This window comes from Mustela putorius, unplaced genomic scaffold, assembly GCF_011764305.1.
Source record: "Mustela putorius furo isolate JIRA1106 unplaced genomic scaffold, ASM1176430v1.1 tig00000281_pilon_pilon_pilon, whole genome shotgun sequence".
NCBI lineage: Eukaryota > Metazoa > Chordata > Mammalia > Carnivora > Mustelidae > Mustela > Mustela putorius.
In genome coordinates this window covers 17,917,238-17,929,247 of record NW_025421343.1, presented here as the reverse complement: position 1 = coordinate 17,929,247, position 12,010 = coordinate 17,917,238, and the positions used below count along the sequence as shown (strand labels likewise).

Sequence of the window (12,010 nt, the reverse complement as noted above, 5' to 3'; positions counted from 1 at the left end):
TTTCCCAATACCAGTTGTTGAAAAGATTATCCTTTCCCCACAAAGTACTTTTGGCTCTATATGACTGTGTATGATGGTGGGGGAGGGGCAGTGTTTTCCGGTCTCTTAATTCTGTTCCATTAGTCTACACGTCCTTTTTTATGCCAGTACCGTGTTGTTTTGATGACTGTGGTTTTGTTTGAAATCAGGAAGTGCGATATCTTCATTCTTTCTCAGGATTGCTTTGACTATTCAGGGTCTTTGTGGTTCCACATGAATTTTAGGATTGTTTTTTCTATTTTCTGAGCCCAATACCATTAGAATTTTGATAGATATTGCATTGTATCTAGAGTGCTCTGGGTCGTATGGACATGTAAACAATATTAGTTCTTCTGTTCCATGGACATATGAGATATCCTTCTTTCCACTTAATTGTGTCTTTAGTTTCTTTCATTGGTGTCTTTTAGTTTTAGATATACAGATGCTTCACCTCCTTGGTTAAATTTATTCCTAAGTATTTTACTGTTTTTTGATGCTACCATAAATGGGATCATGTGTGTTAATTTTTCAGATATTTTGTTGTTTGTGCATAGAGACATGACTGACTTCTATATCAGTTTGATTGTGTAACCCACAACTTTACTAAATTCGTTTATTCTAATGGCTTTTGGTGGAGTCTTTGGGATTTTCTATATATAAGATCATATCATCTGCAAATAGGGATACTTTTGCTTCTTCTTTTCTAGCTTAGATCCCTGTCACTTCTTTTTCTTGCCTTATTGCTCTGGCTAGGACTGCTAGTGTTTGCTTAGTAGGAGTGGTAAGAGTTGGTACCTTGCCTTGTTCCTGACCTTAGAAGAAAAGCTTTCAACCTTTCACTGAGTTGAGTATAATGTTAGATTTGCCTTGAGCAACTGTTCCTTGAGGTTCTCTGTGAGTAGGAGGTAGGCTTATCCAGAGGTTCAGTGCTGCTGGAGACTGTAGTATTGTGGTCAACAAAGATGAACCTATTATTCTATTTCATTCTGCCTTTCCGCATGGCTAGTAGGCAGATCGCCATGGTCATCTGGGATCAAGGACATTCTTTAAGTTGCTACTATTATGAATGGTAGGCTAAAGCCCAATGCTTTGTGATACAGCCAAAAACCTGATTGCCAGAAAGGGGAAATAGTAAAGTTATCAGACCACAGGGGCCTCCATCAGGCTGAGGCACTAGGTTTGGAGCACACAGGGGAGGAATGACATGAGGACACCGTTTCCCGTGGTATTCTAATAATGTAATGGAAGGAGTCAGATACGTCCTATAAAGGACTTAACATCTCCTGATCCGGCCTCTCCACTGAGGCAACTCTAAGTCCAGCCCATCCACCTGCTAGCTTAGTGGCTTGGTGGGGGGAATGGACAGTCAGGCATTGACCTATAATTTCATGTGGCAGCTCTTGGTGATCTGTTTCCCTTCCTTCCCTGTTTGCCAGCACCTCAGGCTGTTGGAATAGGCTGTTTTGTTGTTGTTGTTTTTAATTTCCAATGTTAATTCCCCTCTTTCTCACCAGTGCCTCAAATCTCTCTCCCTCCCAGACCACAGAAGCTCACACAGAGGTGGTCTCGACATTCTGCAAAGCGTGCTGTTTAGTATTCTTGAAAGGTTAGCCAGAAATAAAAAGCCTCTTCCTGACAGTGAAATAAAAATGTTTCATTGGAACTTCAGATACATATTTACAGAAATAATTAGGGGAAAAAAGAGAGATAGAAGATCTATAAAGATGTTTATTTTTACTGAATAGTTCCTTGCTTAAAAGGTATTTCTCCCCAATGCCCTAGTATACCAGTCCTTGTGCGAGTCTGGAACTGTAGAGATGACCAAGGCATGATGGCTGTCCTCCATGGTCTCAGTTTGGGATGGGAAATGGCAGGAACGTGGGTCAAGGGAAAGTGCATAGAGAGGGGTCTGGAGCAGAGGGAGGGCTGCCCCTTTCTGTGGGTAAGGGTGGCCCATGGAATCTAGTGTCCATCCCCAGGGAGAGGTGGGCAGGACCTTCCAGGCAAGGCATGGATGTGAGTGAGCAACTGGTATATTCAGTCTGAGCCTCAAGCTGGTCCACATCCCAGGTCCTGGGCTAGAGAAGCTAGCAAGAGAGTGACTATGGTGGTCTGTAGGCCCTCAAGGCCCTGAGCCTCGTGTCCCCTGCTTGCAGGCCTGAGATCCCTCTACCCTCTCTGCAGGTGATGGGACTATGGCCTGAGCACACTGGTGTCAGGAAGATCGTTCTGGAGTCAGTGCTGTGAGGGTGGGCCTTTAGAGGCCACAGTAACCATCATCCCAGAGGAGTTAAAACCCAGCCTGAGCTGTGCGGTGGTGACAGTGAGCATGAAGGGTGGTCGGTGAAACTTGGGATGGTCTGATGGGGGAGAAAGCCAAAGATGGGGTCAGGGGTAGTCCCAGGGCTCCAGCTCGTGCACCAGGAGGATAGGATTCTAATCCCAGAGAAGGAAACACGGAGTGCTAAGGAATTCCAAACTGCAGTGGGTTCTGTGCTCTGCAAATCCCTCATGGGGTAGGCTTTCTGTGTGCTGTACCCCTTGCCTTTTACTCGCAGCCCCAAGACCGCCTCTTCCCACTGAGCTGCTGCAGAGATTCAGGAAACAAAGCTCTTGAGGCCTAATGTCTTTTACATATTAAATGTACATTGTTCTGCCTTCTGTCCACTTTAAGCAGTCACTAAGGGCAGTCAGGTTCCATAACATCGTCTTCAGTTAAATGTGAAGATTGTATTATTGAAACAAGATCTTTCCAGCTGATCGTACTCCAAATACATGCTTTGGTGCCTGTAAAATCCATTTAAGGTCTCCTGATTACCCCCTTCTCTTGCTCCATCCACCAGAACTGTTAGAAGGAACTTCTAAAATGAGGAAGTGATTAAGAAAGGGAAAAGCTATCAAACATTTGTTTATTTACAGATCCCGTTGTTGGGAATTATCAAGATTGATTTCAGGAGCATAGAGTTCAAATGAATGCTAAATGACCAAAGAGAATGTATCATCCGACAATCATTTTCTATTCTGAAAGGCTAAGTAATGAGAAGCAGACTCTTAATTTAACACAAAAAGGAAAAAGGAGGAGAAATTAGGAAGTAATACATTCAATTACAGGAGCCCTTTGCCAAGATCCTATTGATTTCATGTTCTGACAATTTCAGTTAAGCCTTAGCAGGGGAAAGATTTAGCAACCGGTCAGATCAAACATGTGTGGCCCCCCACTCCTGGAACTAGTGTGTGTGTGTAACAAAAATAAGGCTTCGCTAGAAATGGGCTCCACCTTTGGGGTCTGTTCATATTGTGAGGCCCAAGACCAGAGCTTGGAGGACATTGCAGGTGAGGGAAGGGGCTGCAAACACCTGGGCAGAGCTCAGAAAATCCAACCCGAACCATAACCCGAACCATAATTGTGGTGCAGGGAGAGGCGGACCAGGAGCCTCGTGTCCTGTTTTTGTGAAGACCCCACTCTGCTGAATTCCCTCTTGCAGTTTCTCTACCCTCTGAAACCAATTTCTTTTCCAGTCCCTCCCCTCACGTCCACATCTACCCTCACCACCCATCTCTGTGATGGGGCTCCTTAATGTAGTCGTTGGCCCTGACCACTGCACTGGTTGCCGGGGCAGTCACAGTCCTCCCCTGGTCAGCCCAGCACTTACACCACAGTGTGGGGAAAGGCTTCCACGGAGGGATGTGCTGCTTGGTGGGGGCCCAACCCACACACGTCTGGAGGCTTCCCAAACTGGGAGGAGGCAGTCAGGTAGGGCAGAGGGCAGCTGGAGAGAACTGCATGTGAATACATCTGAAGCAAGAGAGGGACCATGTCCTGAGACTGGACGTAGTTCAAGGCGGAGAGGAACCGTGGTTTGTGTGTGTGTGTGTGTGTGTGTGTGTGTGTGTGCACGCACATGCACACATCTTGGAATGCGTGCTTATTGAGAACCTGCACCCAGCACCACTGGGGAAGAACAGCAGGCTGTCCATACGGGAAGCCCCTGTGGGAACAATGAGGGCCAGTGGGGTGATGTCTTTGCTAGGACAGCCGTTCCGAACAAGCTCTGTTAGGAACTGGGAACCACGGGGTCCTGCAGGAGTTCCTCTGGCAGGTCGTGCTCTTGGGAGCCACATCCGTCTGTGTTCCAGTGAGCAATCAGGGATCATTACTGGACTTTTCTGGGACTTCCTACATGATTAGAATATCTTTCTTAGTACAGAGACAAGCACTGCGGGGCACGAGAATGTGATCAAGAAGCCTTCGTTGTTGGACCCCTTCCTACTCTCCTGACATTCGTCATTCTTACGTTGTGTTTCTCTGGGAGAAAACGTGAATCCCAGGCTTTCACTCCAAGGGCTGATCTCCCCAAACAAGGGCTGTTTCATCCACCCCCACCCCTGCAGTCCAGCCACGTGCTACCTTCTCAGAGAAGGGGAGATTCTCGTGCAGTAGAGCCTGGTCCGCAGCTGGGGTGGGCAAGTGTCTGGAATGGGGGTGGTAGACAGAGGGCCGCTGACCCAGGCACTGAGACCAGACATGAACCCGGCAGCTGGCCTGTCCCCTTAGACTCCCAAAACCAGGACACAGCCCTCTCTGGGGCATTTGGAGCATATTTACTTTTCCTTCTCATAGGAAACAAGCTGGAACAGCAGATACAAAGATGTCCTGCTGTGTCCTTGGAAATAATAGTGCAGGTTGAAAGGGCTGAGGTGCAGAGAATCTCCTGCTCCCAGTTCAGAAAGCCACAAGTGAGCTGCCATCTGTTGGACACAAACACCCTGCTTTCTGTGAGGCACTAGTACAGAACTGACCAACACCCAGCCATCAATGCAGGAAGAGGCTGGGGCCTTTTGAAGAAGACAGAATTCAGGAAGAATAGCTGTGGTGGAGAGGAGAGGGGTTCCTTTCCCAAAGCCAATCAGAGGAAGCCAAGTTAAGTCAGGAGGAAAGTCTGAAGAGAAAAAGAATTAATTTGGTGTGTGAACGCCTAAGAGAGGAGTGAAAGGTGAAGCAGTGAATTTAAGAGAGAGGACAGAGCAGTACAGAGGGAGCAGAAAGACTGAAAAACAGAAGGGCAGGAAAAGCCTAGAAAAACAAAAACCCTAGAAAAATAGTAAAAATATAGAACAGAAAAATTAAAATATAAAAGGGTGAAAAGGCAGTTGAGTAAGGCTCGAAACAGAGATGGAAAGAACAACTCAAGAGAGAGAGGGGTAACTATACAAAGTTTTGTTTTGTTTTGTTTTGTTTTAAAGAAAGACATAAAGGGGTGTCTGAGTGGCTTCGTCAGTTAAGCAGCCAACTCTTGTTTTCAGCTCAGGTCATGATCTCAGGGTCATTAGCCCCATGCTGGGCTCCGTGCTGGGTATGAGACTGCTTGAGACTCTCTCTCTATCTGCCCCTCCCCACACCCTCTCTCTCTCTCTCTCTTTCTCTCCCTTTCAAGAAAGAAAGAAATAAATAAGGAGAAAGAAAGAGAAAAAGAAAGAAAGGAAAGACACAAAAAATGTAAGAAGGCAGAAAAATATATAAAGAACCCCCCCCCCCTCATTATCCCACTCCTGAAAGGCAAGACAGAATGTCAGGTGAGAGCAGCAACAGGAAGGCAGAGATGTGGGCTGAGCGGGTGAGGAGGCCCTCCCTGGTCTGGCCATTAGCTCTGCAAGGATGCCCCTGAAGAGGCAAAGCAGGCTTTGGAAGGAGTGTGGCCCTGCTGACACCTTGATTCTGACCTCTAACCTCTAGAACTGTGAGAGTATACATTTCTGTTGTGTGATGTCACCAGGACTTGTGGTCATGTGTTACAGCAACCCTAACATAACCCCTTAACATGACTTTACCTGTTCCTATGCTCACAAGATAGGAAAGTTCCAAGCAAAGAAACAGGAAGAGGACAAAGGGGGGGAAAAAAAAAAGCGCATGCTAGCTCAGGCTGTATTTTGTTTTGTTAGGGAAACAGTAGCTTTCACGGAAGCACCCCCCAGTAGACTTCTGCCCACTCCCTTGGCCAGGGAGACTACAAATCTTACAAGCTGTAGGGGAGCCTGGGGAGGTGAGCATCTTTAAAAATCAACTTTTATTTTATATATGTAATTAATATATATTAAGACTGACCAATTTGAAGTGTACAATTAATGGGTTTTGTAAAGTGCATATAGTCTAGATAGAGAACATTTCCATCACCCCAGAAAGTTCCTTCCTGCTCCTTTGTAATCAAAGCCGTCCCCCTACTCTGACTCCTGGAAAACACAGATTTTTCTTCTCAAATAGAATTGTCTTTTTTATAATTTAATATAAATGGAAGAACATAGTATCTAGTCTTTTGCATTTGAGATCTATCAAAATTGTTGGGTGTTTTAAGTTTGTTCCTTTTTATTATGCAGGAGTCTTCCTTTGTATGGCTTTACTATAATTTGTTTATCCCTTAACCAATTGGTGGACATATGGATTGATTCCTGTTGGACTATTATGAGTGAAGTTTCTGTGAATGTTCTCATCCAAATCTTTGCATGGACATATATTTTTATTTATCTTGTGTAAATAGCTAGGATTGGAATGGCTGCGTTCTATGGTGCCTATGTGTTTATTTATAAGAAACCTCCACACTGTCTTTTTTTTTTTTTTTAAGATTTTATTTATTTATTTGATAGAGACACAGTGAGAGAGGGAACACAAGCAGGGGGAGTGGGAGAGAGAGAAGCAGGCTTCCAACTGAGCCCGATGTGAGGCTCGATCCCAGGTCCCTGGGATCATAACCTGAGCTGAAGGCAGATACTTAGCAACTGAGCCACCCAGGTATCCCCAGAAACCTCCACACTGTCTTCTAAAGTGGCTGCACCATTTTGCCATTTTGCCACCCCTACCTACAATGAGTTCTAGTTGCCCTGCTTCCTTACCAATACTTGGCATTGCCAGTCTTACCGGCGTCAACCGTTCTGGGGGATGTGTCGTGGTTTCTCATCATGGCATTAATTAGCATTTCTCAAATCTATTTCATGTATGTATTTGCCATTCATTTATCTTCTTCAATGACGTGTCTGTTCAAACTTTTTGCCCATTTGTTAAAGTGGATTTTGTTTTCTTACTATTGAGTTGTAAGCTGTCTTTGTAAATTCTGGAGAGACATCTCTTATTACATACATGATTTTTCAAATATTTTCTCCTAATCCATTACTTGTCTTTTTATTTCCTTAAATGTCTTTAAAGAGTAGAATTTTAATTTTGATGAAATTCAGCCTTTTCGTGTCTTATCTCACAAAATCTTTGCCTATCCCAGTGTCACTAAGATGTTCTCCCACAGTTTCTTCTAGAATTTTATTTTAGATGTAAGTCTTACATTTAAGTTTGTGACCCACTTCAAGTTAACTTGTTGATATGGCGTGAAATAAGGGTTGAGCTTCATTTATTTATTTGTTTGCTTTTGTATGTGGATGTTTGGTTGTTCTAGCACTGTTAAAAAGACTTTTTTCTCCCATCCAATTACCTTGGTGCCTCGGTAGAAAATTAGTTGACCTTGCCTGGATGGCTCTTTTTCTGGACTCTTCTTTTTATACCCCCATTCACCTATATTTCTATTCTTTTTTTTTTTTTTAAAGATTTTATTTATTTATTTGACAGAGAGAAATCACAAGTAGATAGAGAAGCAGGCAGAGAGAGAGAGAGAGGGAAGCAGGCTCCCTGCTGAGCAGAGAGCCCGATGCGGGACTCAATCCCAGGACCCTGAGCCGAAGGCAGCGGCTTAAACCACTGAGCCACCCAGGCGCCCTATATTTCTATTCTTATTCCAATACTGTTGTATTTACAACAGCTTTATACTAAGTCTTGAAATCAGTTACTGTGAATCCTCCAACTTGTTTTTTTCTCAGAATGGTTTTGATTATTGTAGGTCCTCTGTATTTCCATATAAGGTTTACAATCAGGTCGTCCAGTTCTATACACACAGAAGTCTGCTGGGATTTTGCTTGGCATTGTTCGGACTCCATAGATCACTGTGAGAATTGACATCTTAGCAATGCAGAGTTTTCTGGCGCATGAGCACAGTGTAGAGCTCCCTTCATTTCTATGCTCCATTTCAATTTCTTTCTGCAATGTTTCTTCCTCTCCGCATAGAGATATTGCATGTGCCGTGTGAAATGTATCTGTGAGTATTGAATACATTTGATGCTGTTGCAATGGTATTTTTATTTCAAGTACAAATTGTTCATTGCTAGGATATAGAAACTTAGTTGATTTTTTTTCTTAAATCTTGCATCTTGTGACATTGCTGCTTAATTTGCTAAATAGTTTTAGTAGCTTTATGATATATTCCTTAGGGCTTTTTACATAGAAAATCAGTTCTTTTTGGATGAAGACAGTTTTACTTACTCCTTTCCAATCTCTACACCTTTAATTTCTTTTTCTTGCCTTATTATCCTGGCTGGAATCTGCAGTACAACACTGAGTAAAAGTGATGGCAGACATTCTTTTCTTCCCAATTCTAAGGGGAGAGCACTCAGTCTTTACTACTAAGTGTGATGTTAGCTGAGGGTTTTTTTTGATAGATCTTCTGTAGGGAGGTAAGTATTTTTTAACTGGACATATTGCTGCCCAAAGCTTTTGGGGATTTTTCTAGAAAAGTAGAAGGGAGAATGGACATGAGCATCCATCAAAAGGGAGGCCAGCAGGGGTTTCTTTATGAGCTTGGCCCTGTCTTAACTGTGTGATGATTTATTAGGAAGTAAGCATTTATTTCCATTAGAAGTTTTAAGTGTAGAATATGGTTCACATTACATACAACCATATGTGACAATGCATCTTTATGAACTGTATTTGGGACAGGTGTTGCCCGGGAACCAACTCCCTATTAGTCCATTGGGAGGCAGTGTAGCCTGTGGTTACAAACATGGGCTCAGAAGCCTGGGTGCCCAGTCCCAATCCAGCTCTGCAACCTTGGGCAAATTCCTTAACCTGTGTCAGTTTTCCACCTGCAAAATGAAGGTATCAAAAGATGTCAGTAATTCCTACCTCTAGGGCTTCTGAAGATTCAATGAGCAAATGCAATTAAGAGCTTAAAACAGCGTCTGTTGTCTGGTGCATTTTAAGAAGGTTTTAGTTTGCATAGGCTGAGTTACACACAAGTTTTCAGTAGCAGGCATACTGCTTGAAGTGAAGAACAGCCATCCATTAAAAAAAAAAAAAAAAAAAGAAAGAAAAAGAAAATCCACTCTCCAGAAAACCTCTTATTAAGGTTTTGTAAGGAGAGAGAGTTAGATACTTGATTTCTGTTGTTTTGCCTGTTATTGGTGTAATAAATACATTTAAAAATTTTGAGCCCTGCATAGGCAATTCTCAGCTGGGTTACTGTGGGCAATGACACCCTGGAGTTCACACTGGGTCTACACTTAAAGGCTGAACCAGTTTGACCTTCTGATCTGCTTGTTTTGACCACTTGACAGTGGGCTGGAATGGGACCCCACACACTGTTCTGAGCTGCCCCACCTGGACGTGCAGACCACTGTGCTGCCCCCAGTTGGCTTCAGCCTATTGTTTCTTGCCAGTAAACTCGAATTCAAGGAGACAGAGACTTCTCAGTCAGTCTGTCGCTTTCCCGAGCATCTGCCTTTCTATCGACATGTTCCAAGTCCTGGGTGCCATCCTTCGATGGGGGGATAAGTCATGCCAGCCTTCCTGTCTGGAGTGGGGTGCGAGGGGGCATCACTTGCCAGCAGGGACGAGGTTACACTGAGCCTGCTCAAGTGGGTCCTGCTGCAGCACTGTGATATTAACATATAAGGAAAAGCACTTAGGAGCAAGCTGGCAGGCCTTCAAGGGGCCTTTCCCCTTAACTTGAACTTGCCTTTTTTTTTTTTTCTTTGCCGTGTACTTTTTGAGGATGAAGTCCCAACAAGTTTCGTAAAGGGCCTTCTGCAGTGTTTTCTCATCTAAAGTCTCTTCTTCATGCAGGGTCTGTATTGTCCAATTAATTATCTGTTTCTGGTTTTCTCTCGATCAGACCAGTGAAAGACTTAAGCGTATCTGTTTAGATTTTTAAAACTGTAAGAGTGTTCTCAGTCCTGTTTGGACACCTCCACACGCTATTTTACGCTTCTTCCCCTTTCCTTCCCATACAGTGTGGGGGGACAGCCCACTCACGTTTGGGTGAGCCGGTCCACCAGGCCCCAGCACGGATTTCCTGGTGTTTTCCTCCGCAGTGTGATGGGGAGAGCTTGGGGACAGGAGTGTTTGGCCAGCTCTTGCCCTCACCTCTGCGCAAGAGGTCCTCTGGCCCATTCCTTGAGACTTGCATTCTCTATCACACCTTTTCAGCTGTCATTTTGATACCAGCACCGAGAGATCCTGATTCAGGGACCGAGACAGACATTATCCTCACCCTTGACTGTCGTAAGGCGCAGTTAGGGGAGGACTCCAAGGCACACGTGACGTGGTCCTCCACACTGTGCCTGCTGCCGCAGGTAATCGTGCTAAATTATACATGGGTAGAGGCTTTCTGCGGTGCTGTTTTTCCACTGGAGCACAAAACACTCTGTTACAGGAGGGCTTTGACAAAGCAGGTCCTCCAAGCCCTGCAGGAAGCATGGAGCTGCAGGGGGCAGGGTACCTTCCAACCACAGGGCTCAGCGTGTGAGTTTAAAACAAATGGGAAGCAGATGCAGAGCCTGATTTTCTATCTGAGTGTTATTTCTTTGAGCAAAGACAAGGGCTGAAAATTTAAATATCAAACTGTTGGGTTTTCAAAACAAACAAACCCAAAAAAAAGGCAAGAAGAAACAAAGAAAAGTCAGAAGTGACAAATTCAACACTCCTCTCTGGTCAGATAAGAATCTGCCCTTAGCTCCACCGAAATGACTAACTGCCGCTCCGTGATTCGGCATCTTTCTCTTTGTGTATTTTCTTCATTCTTATCTTCTTCTAGTTCTCTTCCCCCACTTCTCACCAACCCCCTCCTCCCCCCTCAAAACAGCTCACCAACCCCCTCTCCCCCCAAAAAGCAGCAAAGAACAAAGCAAAACAACTCTGTTCATTGGAGTAATTGAAAGAGCATCTTGCATGGGTTAGCTCGGCGAAAGGGACCAGTCAGATGGAGGGAGGACTGAGAGGTGCTGGGCATGCAGTTCCCACACTCCTGGGAGCGCCTCCCTCACATCACACCGGGCCACTGCCAGATGCCCATTCTGGAGACCTCACTGGAGACCTCACGGGCATTCGAGAGAAACAACTTGAAAAAAAATGGAAGTACCTGCCTTCAGTGGAAGGAAGGAGGGAGGGAACGGCAGGTTCATTTTGCTGCAGATTAGACTTAATGCAGTTTGATCTGGGATTCACAGTTCTGCAGACAGAGAGCACCCCGGGGTAACACGGTGTCGCTTTACCTGTGCGCGCATTGTTCCCCATGCACTGTTACCTGGACTCCTGTACCATCTCGAGAGTCGGCGGCTGGTAGTGGTCATGTCTGCTGTGTGTGAGGAATTCCTACCAACGTAGAACCTGGACTCACAGTGCACTGATGGCCTTTTCTTCATCAACAAATTGCTTCTGTGGGTCCCGGAGGCCAGCCTTGCCACCTACCCAGGCTTCAGGTGGTACTAAAAATGTGCAAATTTGCCATCTGTCTTGCTTCTAAGTTCTGTTCTCTGGGAAGACCCTCAGCGGTTCCTTTCATTCTGTCCATTTGACAGGTGATGACCAAGAAAGAGGACTTTTTCAGTGCCTGGAACGCGTGTCTTCATCACGTTGCCTGCCTGTCTCTGGCACACATCCACAGAGGTCAGTTGGCTCTTGTTAAATATTTGTAATGGGGCGGCTCAGAGGGCTGCAAGGTGTCTGGGAATAAGACTACAGACCAAGGACAGTCCCCACACCAGGCTGAGCCCTGTGCTGAATGTAGAGGCCCCCAAATAACTTAACCCCCAACTTACCAGGAACACTGACCAAATGACACCCACAAAACCCAATGCTAAACTCCGGAAACAGTACCTCCGACACAACCCAAGAGTAGCCAACAGC

The 12,010-nt window shown here is 45.0% G+C and overlaps 1 protein-coding gene across 3 annotated transcripts in view; it reads left to right on the top strand.

Moving 5' to 3' along the window:
* The window catches only part of ACOXL (acyl-CoA oxidase like), a 350,659-nt gene that overhangs the window by 266,153 nt on the left and 72,496 nt on the right, over positions 1-12,010 (top strand). For all 3 annotated transcript variants that reach the window (XM_004770976.3, XM_004770974.3, XM_013044972.2), the window contains one exon: positions 11,683-11,770. In XM_004770976.3, the coding sequence (XP_004771033.1) occupies positions 11,683-11,770 (88 nt within the window). The remainder of the gene's footprint in view (positions 1-11,682; positions 11,771-12,010) is intronic.